The sequence below is a fragment of the Crocuta crocuta genome, unplaced genomic scaffold (assembly GCF_008692635.1).
Source record: "Crocuta crocuta isolate KB4526 unplaced genomic scaffold, BGI_CrCroc_1.0 scaffold127, whole genome shotgun sequence".
Taxonomy (NCBI): domain Eukaryota; kingdom Metazoa; phylum Chordata; class Mammalia; order Carnivora; family Hyaenidae; genus Crocuta; species Crocuta crocuta.
In genome coordinates, this window is record NW_027532008.1 from 2,170,467 (window position 1) to 2,182,755 (window position 12,289).

General features: G+C 49.3%; 2 protein-coding genes across 4 annotated transcripts in view; one reads left to right on the forward strand and one right to left on the reverse strand.

Annotated features, from left to right (window-relative positions):
* The window catches only part of RPA2 (replication protein A2), a 10,985-nt gene extending 8,947 nt beyond the window's left edge, over positions 1-2,038 (forward strand). Inside the window, exons 7-8 of one of the 2 annotated variants that reach the window (XM_077775519.1) lie at positions 1,339-1,445; positions 1,597-2,038. In XM_077775519.1, the coding sequence (XP_077631645.1) occupies positions 1,339-1,423 (85 nt within the window). In that variant the 3' untranslated portion in view covers positions 1,424-1,445; positions 1,597-2,038. Of the gene's footprint in view, positions 1-1,338 lie in introns of both variants that reach the window. The other variant, XM_077775518.1, reaches the window with a different exon arrangement.
* Positions 2,039-4,743: 2,705 nt separating this feature from the next.
* Positions 4,744-12,289, reverse strand: part of THEMIS2 (thymocyte selection associated family member 2) — a 15,537-nt gene continuing 7,991 nt past the window's right edge. For both annotated transcript variants that reach the window (XM_077775517.1, XM_077775515.1), the window contains exons 4-6: positions 8,915-9,990; positions 5,835-5,991; positions 4,744-5,409 (exon numbers count right to left, since the gene is read on the reverse strand). In XM_077775517.1, coding sequence (XP_077631643.1) covers positions 5,354-5,409; positions 5,835-5,991; positions 8,915-9,990 — 1,289 coding nt within the window. In that variant the 3' untranslated portion in view covers positions 4,744-5,353. The remainder of the gene's footprint in view (positions 5,410-5,834; positions 5,992-8,914; positions 9,991-12,289) is intronic.

A 12,289-nucleotide genomic window follows, 5' to 3' on the forward strand; every position in this document is an offset into this window, starting at 1 on the left:
CAGGTCATGACTCACGGTTCGTGGGTCAAGCCCCGTGTCGGGTTCTGTGCTGGCAGCTCAGAGCCTGGAGCCTGTTTGAGATTCTGTGTCTCCCTCTCTCTTTGCCTCTCCCCCGCTCATGCTCTGTCTCAAAAATAAATAAGCTAGAAAAAACATTGACCTCTTGTAGAATTCAGTCTGGGGGAGTGAGATCCTTCTCTTCTGGTCCTCAAGTAACACAGTCCCATTGGTGTCACCGTTCCCGCTGTGGAGATGTGCGTTTGGCTGTCTGACCCTGAAGCTATAGCCGATCCTTCCGGCATCCTTACTCTGAGTCCACGTTAGACAAGCAGCTTCCTGATTCTGGGGAACTAATCAAGCACCAGTATCTTGGTGCTTGTGATGGTTACTTGAAACTGTAAATCAGTTGATACTCTAGGCTTATATAGAAAAGAAAGGCTCAGGTCTAACTTCATTTCCTGTTTTAAATAGAATGAAGATCTTAATTCCTGTCTCAGTTACAGGGATGGTGAGGAACAGAATCACTGTCATGCGGTAGACGCTCTACAAATTATTACTGTTATTACATGTTTACTGACACTGATCCTGAGGGCCTTGAAGGGTTTGAAGGTGTCCTGTCTTTTCTGGAAAGACCTTTCTTTTATGTCCTGCAGCTTTACTTCCCAGAGAGGGAGCTAGAGGGTTGATGGGTGAGTAGGGAGGAGGAACTTTTAAAAATAGTTGTTTATGCTAGGAGATTTTATGTGCAAGCTGGACTGCATTTTTTTTTTTTTTTTTTTTTTTTAGATTCTCCTTTCAGTTTGCTTACACTGGCATTTGAGTTAGGCCCTGGTTTCTGGCGTTTACACAGTTTGGGAGAGGAGTCCAAGGCCACCCTAATAGCCATTGTCTCCATGCATTACCTCAGTCTTACAATTTTACTAATATTTCTCCTTGTAAGAGCCCTCTGAACGAAATGGCTGTGAAGTCTTGGCTAAGATAAAAAATGGGAAGTGAGTAAAATCTATGTTTGGACATATCCAAAAGGCAGTTTCCTTTCTTCTGCATCAGTTTTTGCTTGTTTGTTTGTTTTTGTTTTTTAATTTTTTTAGTGTTTATTTATTTTTGAGAAGCAGAGAGAGACAGAAAACAGGCAAGGGAGGGGCAGAGAGAGGGAGACACAGGATCTGAAGCAGGCCCAGGCTCTGAGCTATCAGCACAGAGGCAGACGCGGGGCTCAGACCCATAGACCGTGAGATCATGACCTGAGCCGAAGTCAAACGTTCAACCGACTAAGCCACCCAGGCACTCCTGCATCAGTTTTTAAATGAGCCTGTTTCTGTCTTTCTTTTTTTCTAGGCAAGCTGTGGATTTTCTTAGCAACGAGGGACACATCTATTCCACTGTGGACGATGATCATTTTAAATCCACAGACGCAGAGTAACTGGTCTGATTGAGTGCCCGAGGTATTTTCCAGCCAGACCTGTTTGCATAATCTCTGTGTCTCCCAAAGGGGCATGTTTGGCCAGTTGACTTCTAGAGAGTAGGTTTCACCTAGAAAGGGTCTCATTTTGAAAGTTACTGCTCTTCTTTTTTGTTTGTTTATGTTTTTTGAAGCTCAATTTTGGACAATTGACAGAATGTAGACCTGGGTGGACTTTCTTAAAGAAGTTGCAAACATACAGCACCGGGACAAATGGAAGTGGAAGAAAGATGCTACCAAGAGGGTTGGGCAGTATTGCTTAAGTTACACCCAGGAGTTTCTACTCCTAACGTGTTTCCTGTTGAAAGAAGAAGAGCAGGACCAGGGCCTTCAGCTGGGAGCTAGCCGAGAAACCCACTGACCTCTGTCTGCTTTTGTGCCTCCTCCACCTTTGGTTACTTGGTGATGTTTTCAGAATTGCGCTTTCCTTCACCTTGTGGCCGCTGCCGAAAGTGTGTCGTGAACATGAAGTTCTAGAGTGGTGGCCTCGTGAGGGCAGGAGAAAGAGAGATGTTCTTTCAGCTTCATACAAAATAAGTACATCCATATGTCTAATAAAATAATTCTATTGCAGAATTTGTGAAAATGTTCTTTTTTCCCTAAGCTGGTGTAATCGCTACTTTATTATCTGAAGCATGTAGCATAGCTTGATTTGGGTTTGAAGTCCTGGCTTTTCCACTTTTAGTTAGGCTCTTGGGCAGGCCGCGTCAGCTCCGAGGGCCTCCCGTTTCCTTATTTATGAAAAGAGAACTGTGCCATTTCCTATAGGTCTGTTGTGAAACTCTCGAGTAAAATGATGTTTGTTAAGCATCAGAGCATTGTCATTCGTAGAGGTTATACAATGGGCTTTAATCTCCACTCTAGCAGTTTGTGGTCACGTAGCTGAATTGAGTGTTTGTCATTGTCACTGTCCCCTCANTAGGCCGCGCGTCAGCTCCGAGGGCCTCCCGTTTCCTTATTTATGAAAAGAGAACTGTGCCATTTCCTATAGGTCTGTTGTGAAACTCGAGTAAAATGATGTTTGTTAAGCATCAGAGCATTGTCATTCGTAGAGGTTATACAATGGGCTTTAATCTCCACTCTAGCAGTTTGTGGTCACGTAGCTGAATTGAGTGTTTGTCATTGTCACTGTCCCCTCAAGAGGAGACTGAAGGCCTATGGCTATTTTTTGGCCAGCTTAATCAGTTCCATTTCTTGTGGGAGAGAAGACTAGCTCAAGATGTTTTTGACAACCCCAGAATGTAACCTGTGCCTTGAATAAAAGAACTAATTCTGAGGTAAGTTAATGAGGTATAACATGTAAATAAAAATTCTATAACTGCTCTAACTGTGTTTCTAAATGAAACCTACGAGCAGCCATCTGGAAAATGCCCCACCCTCTGGTTTCTAAAAGTGAACAACAGTCTGGTGGTTGTTTCTGTACCTGCAGAATGGTTCCTATCTGGGGAGCTATGTTGATGCGTACAAGTCAGTCAGTCAGTATGTTTATCTGCAAGTCTGTCCATATTTTCAGAGAGAGTGCACGGGGGAGGAACAGAGGGTGAGGGAGAGAGAGAATCCCAAGCAGTTCCTGCACTGTCAGCACAGCCCGATGCGGGGCTCGAGATCACGAGCTGAGCCGATCTCAGCTTAACCCACTGAGCCACCCATGCACTCCAGACACATTTTCCTTTAAAGCTCCTCTTGCCTAGCTGTGAAGTTGCTTGCTTTCTCATCGCTGTGCTTGGCCACCCAGAAATCCCCTTCTGTAGGAACGGGTAGCCCTCTCCTCTCTTGCCCCTTAGTGATCTTCCTCAATTTGGTGCCACAATTAAATGCAGATGTGGAAGTGAAGTGAATTTTGCATGTGGCCTTGGTCCTAAGGGCTCTGTGCCCAGAAGAAACTTTTTTTTTCTTACTCTCTTGCTTATCGTTTGTCCCAGAGCACGCTCTTCCTCAGTAGCTTAGATGTTCTCTGCATCTACCGACCCACTAGCCTGTATTGGCTGCGTGGCATTCCCCTGGAGAGCTCCATGCCGGGGTATGGAAGCCAGGGGGCCTGGGGAGTGCAGTGGGTCCGGACAGCCCAAAGGAGCATTAGCAGACACGGGAGGGACACACGCAGGCTCAGTACCTAGAATCCAGGCTGCGTATTGACACTTTGGGCTCCCACCTCAGCTGGCGGCTCAGTCACCTTTTTGGCTCCTGCCTTCCGCTGTTCGTGGTGCTTAGTGTCGCGACCGCCATCAGTCTAGGAAACCAAAGCGCCACCACTTCCAGAAGTGAGGTTTGTGGTCTTACCTCAGGGAACAGGTCGAGACTGACCTTGGAAGCTGAGGTCGTCTCCGCGTGGGATGGGTTTGTATTTGTTCCCCGGTGTCTGTTACCCACGATGGTGAGGCGCTCCAGCCAATCAGTGCACTTGTCTCCACAGTCTAGGAGCTTAGTATATTTCAAACACTGGGATGAATTCTGTGAATAGGGGACAGTGTAGGGCTATGGAAAGAATATGGGTTTTAGAGGGGCACCTGGGTGGCTCAGTGGGTTTAATCCTCTGACTCTTGATTTCAGCTCATGGTTTGTGAATTTGAGTTCCGCATCAGGCTCTGCTGACCGCATGGAGCCTGCTTGGATTCTCTCTGTCCCTCCCCTGCTCACGGACACACATGCTCTCTCTCTCTCTTTCTTTAAAAATAAACATTAAAAAAAAAAAGAATATAGGTCTTAGGGACACATATAGTTAACGTGATCTGGGTCAACAATAAAGAACATTCTTACTGAGTGTTTATTATGTCCCAGGCCCTGCACTAAATACTTTTTACCAAAGGATGCCCAGCCCACTCCGTTAAGCATCCAACTCTTGATTTCGGCTGAAGTCATGATCTCATGGTTCATGGGTTCGAGCCCTGCATCAGGCTCTGTACTGATAGCACAGAGCCTGCTTGGGATTTTCTCTCTCAAAATAAATAAACTTTTTAAAAAAATTAAAAACTTTACCAAGATGACCTCATTTAATCTTTAAAACAATTTTGTGCGGTAGAAAACTATTTGTTTTATTTTACATATGAAGAAACTGAAGCTTAGGGAGGTTAAAATAACTTGCTCCTAGTCACAGCTAATAGGTGGCTGAGCTGAGGTCCTAACTCAGGCTCACAACTAGTCTGCTTCCTGAAGCACCTGACCACTCAAACTTGTATTCTGATCTTTAAAATCAGGTCATTGTGTATCTTAGAGAGGTAAGGATTTCGATGACGTTTATAAAGGGTCTGGCGCACAACTTACTAAATGATACCTGTTAGCCATTTTTCCAGAAGCCCAGATGTCCTTTTTATTCTATGGTTTTAGAGTGAAAAAATCTTGGATAGTTCCCTGCAGCTGTCACGTGCTGCGTACTGCAGAGATGAGACAGTCCTGGTCTCTTGGGGGCTTAGAACTGGGTGGGGGAGGAGGAGAAAGAGTGAGCCCACAGGAGGCGAGGAGGTGGCAAACCTAACAAGGCTCTTGGTGAGTGTGGTCAGGATTGAGTCCCCTTTACCAAGAGGCAGGAAACACTGCCATTGTTGCCCCGTTTGGTGGTCCTTGGGTTCCTTTCTGCACCAACCAGTGAGACAACTGGTGTTGGGGACTCAGGGTTGAGTAGAATCCGGTTGGCTCCTCTGGATACCGAAGCTCTGAGGCTGAGGGAGTGCAAGGTGCTGGGCCCCAACAAGCCAGCCCTCGGTGCCAGGAGTCTAGAATTAGGGAAGGTGGTATAATGTCCACCCCTATACAGGTCAGTCCCCACAGAGTCATTAGCAAACGTGCTGTCCACAGTCTGATTTCAGTGAGATCTTGTCCACGGTCTTCTAACAGTTGGCTGGTATCTCAGATTCCATGAGAAGCAGCAGTTAGGAAGCAGGGCTCCTCCAGCATCTAAAGGTTATTCCGAAATTGTTCAAGTACCTCTTCGTAATCATGTTCGTCGTCATCTGCAAAAGAGTTCATGTTAACGACAAGTCTTTGGCCTTCAGCGGGTTCCTTCCCCTTTATAGGGCACTGGACAGGGAAGGAGTTGGTGTGGATGCTCTAAGGTCCTTGCTAGATCAGAAACTACAATTTATTCTTTCTGAATACTGTGTACATATTTCCTTCGCGTGCTTTGGGGAGCACAGTATGTCAGAGGATGAACTTACTTTACGTGCGAGCCCCTGAGGGAGGGACAGTAGGGACCCTCCAGCTGCCGCCCACCCCTTAGAAGCCTGTCTGTCCAACTGGGACTGCAGAAAGGCCTGCTCATGAGCTGGGGCTTGCTGAGGGAAGGTCAGCGCCCGCAGAGGTGAAGGCAACAGCCAAGGAGCAGGGGAGGGAAGGGAGAAGCAAGAACACGGGTGAGCAGGAGCTGACGGGGACTCACCTGGATCCTTTCTGTTGGTCTTGGTGGCCCTGAGGCCCTTCTTGTGGGTGGAAACCTTGCTGTACGTATCTGAGCTGTCCTTGACCCTCTGCGGCGGTGCCTTCATCTTGGGTTTGGGGAGCAGAGGGTATTCCTGCAGTTCTAAGACTTGAGAACACTAAGTGGCAGAAAAAGCAGAAGTCAGCAGGGTCCCAAGAAACGGGGCAGCAGAGTCCATGAAATGTAATTCCCTTCAAGCGCCACTTCCTCTGCTCCCTTCGACTTCCTTTTTAGAGTAGGGCTTCTTGGGACCCCAAGTGTTTTTGCTACTAGCGCATGAAGTGTTCTTAGGCAGAGGAGACAGGCCAGAATGAGAGATGAAAGGGTTGGGGGCTAGAGATCGGGGGCACTGAGTTTCTCCACAGAGGGGATTCACATCTACTGCCGAAGGGCAGGAGGGGGGAGGGGGGAGGGGGACAATCACAAAACCTAAGGACGGGTACCAGAGCTGGGAGGGGTCCCAGAAGGAGGAGGACTTTTGTGGAACTCCCACCTTACACCATATGCACACCTTCATTTATCCTCAGGTGACCCTCTGGATAGTTGTTTGAATTCCTAATGAACACATGGGAAACAGGCTCCGAAGATGTGCCATGTCAGACCTCAGACAGGATTGTAAGCCGGGCCAAGGTTCAGACCCAGACCATGTCCGTGGCTTCTAAAGCTGGTGCCCTCCCCACCACACCGTGCTTTGGAGAGCAAACAGTATAGGGCCCCTCATTAGCAGTGGGGTATACTGATGCTCAGAAAAGAAAAGTTGCAACATCAAAGGCAGTGAGCAGGGACTGGGCCCAAAGTCACTTCCAAGAGGAGCAAAGGCTGGGACTGATGTCTCAATTCTTTGTACCATGGGTTTTCCGGCACTCTCCAGAAGGCTTGTGTTTCAGATGCCCATGCCCGCTCTTTGTTCCCTCAGAAAACCACTGCGTTCCTCCCTCCCCTACAGATGCAAGCCCCTTCTGGGGCTGACACTGCTCAGAATTCATCTTTCCAGCCTAAGTGTCCATCAACGGACAAATGGATCAAGAAGATGTGGTTTATCTATACGATGGAACACTACATGGCAATGAGAAAGAATGAAATCTGGCCATGTGCAGCAACATGGATGGACCTTGAGGGTGTTATGCTAAGCGAAATAAGTCAGGCAGAGAAGGACAAATATCATATGTTTGCACGTATACATTAGGAGGAACTTAACTGAGGACCATGGGGGAGAAGAAGGGGGGAAATGGTGGGGGAAAGGGAGAAAGGCAAACCATGAGAGACTCTTGAATGCTGACAAAAACTGAGGACTGATGGGTGTGGGGGGGAGGGGGGATGGGCATGGAGGAGGACACTTGTGGGGATGAGCACTGGGTGTTATATGGAAACCAACTTGACAATAAACTATTTGTATAAATAAATAAATAAACAAACAGAAATTAAAGTGAAAAAAAAAAGAATTCATCTTTCCAACTCCCACTGCTCTTCCACCACTTACCCTCACGGTACAAGATAGGAGTCTCCCCAGATCCCAAGACAATAAACTTAGTACACTTTACAGAGTGCGTTTGATGTAGACCATCTGCTGTGAGCAGGGCACAGCCAGTAGGCGCGCGCTCGGGCCGGGTGGTCGGACCCAGCTTCCAACCCCACCCTGCTGTTTGCTAGGTTGTGACCTCAGGTCAACTCCTTTACCTCTCTGTGCCTCTTGTTTTCTCAACTATAGAAAGAGATGTTAGTGCCCAGCTCAGAGGGATGCCGTGAGAGCTATATGGGGTCATGCACAGATGGCGTCCGCCACAGTAGACAGCCAGCACTGTGAGTGAGTGATACTACCTCAGGTTCATCGGCGAGAAAATGGATACCCCGAGAAGGAGTACGAGCCCCTGGGTGAGTAAACTGGGCCATAAACTTGGTCTTTCAGCTTCCACGCCTGGTTCTCTTCCCCCATTGTGATTCATTTTGGAACCAATCAACACTTACTGGAACTGCCTGGCATTGGGTGAGGCCCCTGCCCTCATTGACCTCTCAACAACAAACCGAAAACTAGGTGTTGTCCGGCCCACCCACGCCGTGTACAGCATGGCAGTGTGAAAACAGGAGGGGAAAGCTGTCACCACCAGAGGAAGTCCGAGCTGAGCCTTGCCCACTGAAAGGAGGAAGCTAGCAGAGGGACCAGCACGAAGTGCTGAGGCAGGAATCCTGGCCTCCTGAAGAAGCCTCCAGAATTTCTCTGTGCCTGAGCATGGACCAGGGTAGGTGGTAGAAGATGGAGCTGGGAAGCTGAGGTTGGAATCAGCTTATTAAGGACCCTGGATGCCATGTTAAGGGGTTGGCATTACCCCCTGGAAATGGGGAACCACTGAAGGTTTCAGAAGAGATGGGGCCGAGGCCCATCGGAGGCCAGGAAGGGCGGGGGAGGCCATTCTGACAGCTGCGGGGACAGCTGTAGGAGAGGCTCTGACACCGAGTAGGTGGTGGATGATGAAGCCTGAACACGGGGACGACAGCAGGGGAAGCACAGTGAACCTGGAGGCAGGACGCTCATGCTCCACTTTAGGCCTCCTGCTTCTTAACTGGGACTGTGGGCAAGTCTCAGGGTCTCCAAGTCCTCAGTTTCCTACCTGTGAAGCACGGATAATCACACTAGCATCAGACTGTCAGGATCAAATAAGAATAATAGGTACAAGGGGCGCCTGGGTGGCTCAGTCGGTTAAGCGTCCGGCTTTGGCTCAGGTCATGATCTCGCGGTTCGTGGGTTCGAGCCCCGCCGCGTCAGGTTCTGTGCTGGCAGCTCAGAGCCTGGAGCCTGTTTCAGATTCTGTGTCTCCCTCTCTCTCTGACCCTTCCTCATTCACGCTCTGTCTCTCTCTGTCTCAACAATAAATTGTAAGAAAAAGTTAAAAAAAAAAAAAAGAAGAATAGGTACAAAACGTGAAAGTGTATAAACTGCAAGTTCCGTAAAACTGAAACACAAATGTGATGCCGGACAAAGCAATGGCAGCGCCTGCGATGATCCCAACAGGCGCCCCTCCCTGCGCGCTTTGGTATATCGGTACCTGGCCAGCTTTTTCCTTGCGACTTTGTTTCTTCTGCCCACTGAGGCCCTGACTTTTGGGGGGCCTTGGTGGCGGTTGGTTCTCAAAGGTCGGTAACCTCCGAAGGCTATAGTAGAAGGCATCTGTCAGCTCCTCCACCGTGGCTGTAGGGAGAGGCCCAGCTGGCGGGCCTGGCTGCCCCTCAGCTTCCACCACAGACAGGTCCAGCCACCGGGGAGGGATCTCAAAGCACACCGCAGGGTTGGAGTCAAGGCTGATCACCAAGAAGGGTTCCGTGATTTTCTCCTCCAGCCGCAGGCCCGGGAAGGGGGGCAGAGGGTCAGCAGGATGGCCACTGTCCTTGGCTACGACCTTGACCTCACAAGGCAGTGAAAACTGGGTAATCAGATCTTCCAGGCTGTAGCGCCGGCCATCATTCATCTCCTCCACGAAGCTACTGGAGCAGTAGAGGGGCAGCAGAACCTCGTCTTCATCTATCTCTTCATAGTCATCCTCCTCCTCCTCCTCCTCCTCCTTGGCCTGATCACTCAGCCGCTGACACACCAAAACGTCTATGTCTCTGCCCTTGGCCCCGTGGACCTGGCCAGACCTCAGCACCTCCAGCCTGTCCCCCACAGCCAGGGAAGTGAACCCAGGGCTCTCTGCCCCGTCGCCCTCGTAGTCCTTTGTGGCCACGACCCGGAGCGGCTGGCCTGACTGGAGAGCGCCCAGGAGGTCATAGGCCGTGGGGAACTCTCTTGGCCGCCGCCGCAGCTTGCCCTGGTAAGCCCCAGAGACCATGAAGTGTCTGGGCACCTTCCGGCCCTTGGTTGAGACCAGGACCCGCCAGGGTGATGAGGCCAGGCCATGGATGTAGAGCCTCTGGCCTTTCCGCAGGGACCTGACCCACGGGCTGAGGAAGATAGGGGGCCCCTCTGGAACTTCCAGGATCTCGGTGGCCAGAGGGAAGGGCCCTCCCCGGGCCAGGGCGTCACTCAGCAGCAGCGGCTGGATGAAGTGGATGTGTTGAGAGGAGGCAGTGACATCTTCCACGTCGACCTCCAGGGTGGAGGGGATCTTGACGATGGTTCTGCGCACTGTGGAAAGGGCAGTGTCAGCTCGGGGGTGCATCACACACCAGCCCAGCGGTGCCCCTCCCACCCCCAGCAAAATGTCTGGGCTGGCTGACCTCTTTCCTATTCCTTTCTGCCAGCATTTACCCATGGTATCCGATTCCTTGCTCACTCTTTCCCTTCAACCTCTTTTCAAAAGCTATTGTAGAAATTTTTAAACACTTGCAAAAGGAGAATAGTATAGTGAACCCCCCATCACCCAGCATCAATATTTAATTCACAGCCCATCTTCTTTCGTTCCTACCCTGTCTGTTCCCCTCCACTAGATGATTTTGAATCAGAATAATCCCATCATGCCACCTATGACCTTTCAGTGTGTACCTCTAAAAGGGATAAAGCTAAAAACCACCATGTCATTACCACATCTAGGTTAATAATTCTTTGATAATTCATTAGTAGCATCAAATATTTGATCAGTTCAACCACTTTTTAAATTTTAATTGAATTTTTAGAAGTTTGTTTATTTTAAGAGAGAGGGTCGAGAGATCATGACCTGAGCTGAAACCCAGAGTCAGACACTTAACCGACTGAGCCCCCCCTCCAGGCGCCCCTAACTGAATTTTTAAAAAAATTTTCTTTATGTCTTTATTTTGAGAGAAAGAGAGAAACAGAGAGTGAGCAGGGGAAGCAGAGAGAGAGGGGGACACAGAATCTGAAGCAGGCTCCAGGCTCTGAGCTGTCAGCACAGAGCCCGACGCAGGGCTCGAACCCACAGACTGTGAGATCATGACCTGAGCCGAAGTCAGACGCTCAACCGACTAAGCCACCCAGGTGCCCCCTTTCTGCTTTTTAAATAAAGAAAATCACATCAAGAAAAATACCAGTTAATGACCTTGATGACTTGTTTACTCTCTGGGCATCGATGAGTCACTGATGAGGTGACTCTGTAGGAGTAAGGGAAACTGGCTCCTTCCCTGTGTTGGAGCCGTGCCACATGGAAGGTGGAGGAGGGAACATCCTCCTCTTACAGATGATGACACTGAAGCTTAAGTGGTGACTTGCATCAGGTCACAGTGTTGGGATTTCTGCCCTGTGCCAGGTGAGCTAATTTACTGCCATTTCCCACAATACTCCAGGGCTCCCTGGGAAAGAGAGAGAACTTCCAGGAGAGAAAATGTGCAAGAGTCTAGAGCACCTTATCCCAGAAAGCAAAAAAAAAATCGATTTAAGATGATGCAGGTGTGTCAAAAGGATTCAAGAGCCAAACTGAAAAGGCTTTCATGGGCCAAAGCTGAGATCATGTGAGCGTCCATAATAATTCCGAGGGGGTGGAGCACTGAACATTTTCATCTGTGAGTTCATGATGATGATGTAAAAACAAAAAAAATAAAACCACCACCACCCGAATAATCCTCCTTGAAGAATGCTAGGGAGCCAGCTCGCTTTACAAACTAGTACACAAAGTATAGGGCATTTCTTAGGTTGCTTCTCCATGGAGGCTGGAGGCAGAGTGCAGAGCAGGGCTAGTGAGCCAGGCAGGATGTGGCCAGGTCTGCAGAGCGGGGGTAGAATGGTGCCCTGAGACCTCGACACATATAAACACAATGCCTATATTTCTTGCACAAACCGAAGAGTTGGGTAGGGGCTCTTTAGAGTAGTTTCCTGGGGCCCCTGGGCGGCTCAGTTAAGCGTCCGACTTCCGCTCAGGTCATGATCTCAGTTTGTGAGTTTGAGCCCCGTGCTCTGTGCTGACAGCTCAGAGCCTGGAGCCTGCTTAGGATTCTGTGTCTACGTCTCTCTCTACCACTCCCCCATTGTGCTCTATCAAAATTAAATAAATGTAAAAAACAAAATAGTAGTTTCCTAACTAATAGACTAAAAGAAGGAACAACAGGATTAAGATCACGTTTGCAGACCCTAAGGAAGCTGTGGATCTAGGCAGGGACCAGCAGCGGCCACTCACATCCCAAATGCTGGCCCTTCCGCTGTTTTTGATCTACACCACATGGCAAGGTCGGTGCTGCAAGTTTGGTTAGTGATGGACACAGAGCCAGGTGGGGACTCCGCCTCTTGTGTCGGGTCAAGCCTCCAAGTGCCTGTTTACAGCTGTGCAGAAAAGAGCCAACAGCCGGCCCGAGGCTTCTCTCCCTAGAAAGCCTGCCTGCAAGGCTGGTCCTTGGCTGGTGGCTTAGCACGTGTTCCCACCATCCTCTAACTGGTGAGGGCAGTTTCCTGTCCTCAGACTGTACAAACCATCTGTTACGCTGAGCAGCTGCCTTCCATGTGGAAGGCTGCAATCTTGGTACGTGCTGAGTGAGGCGGC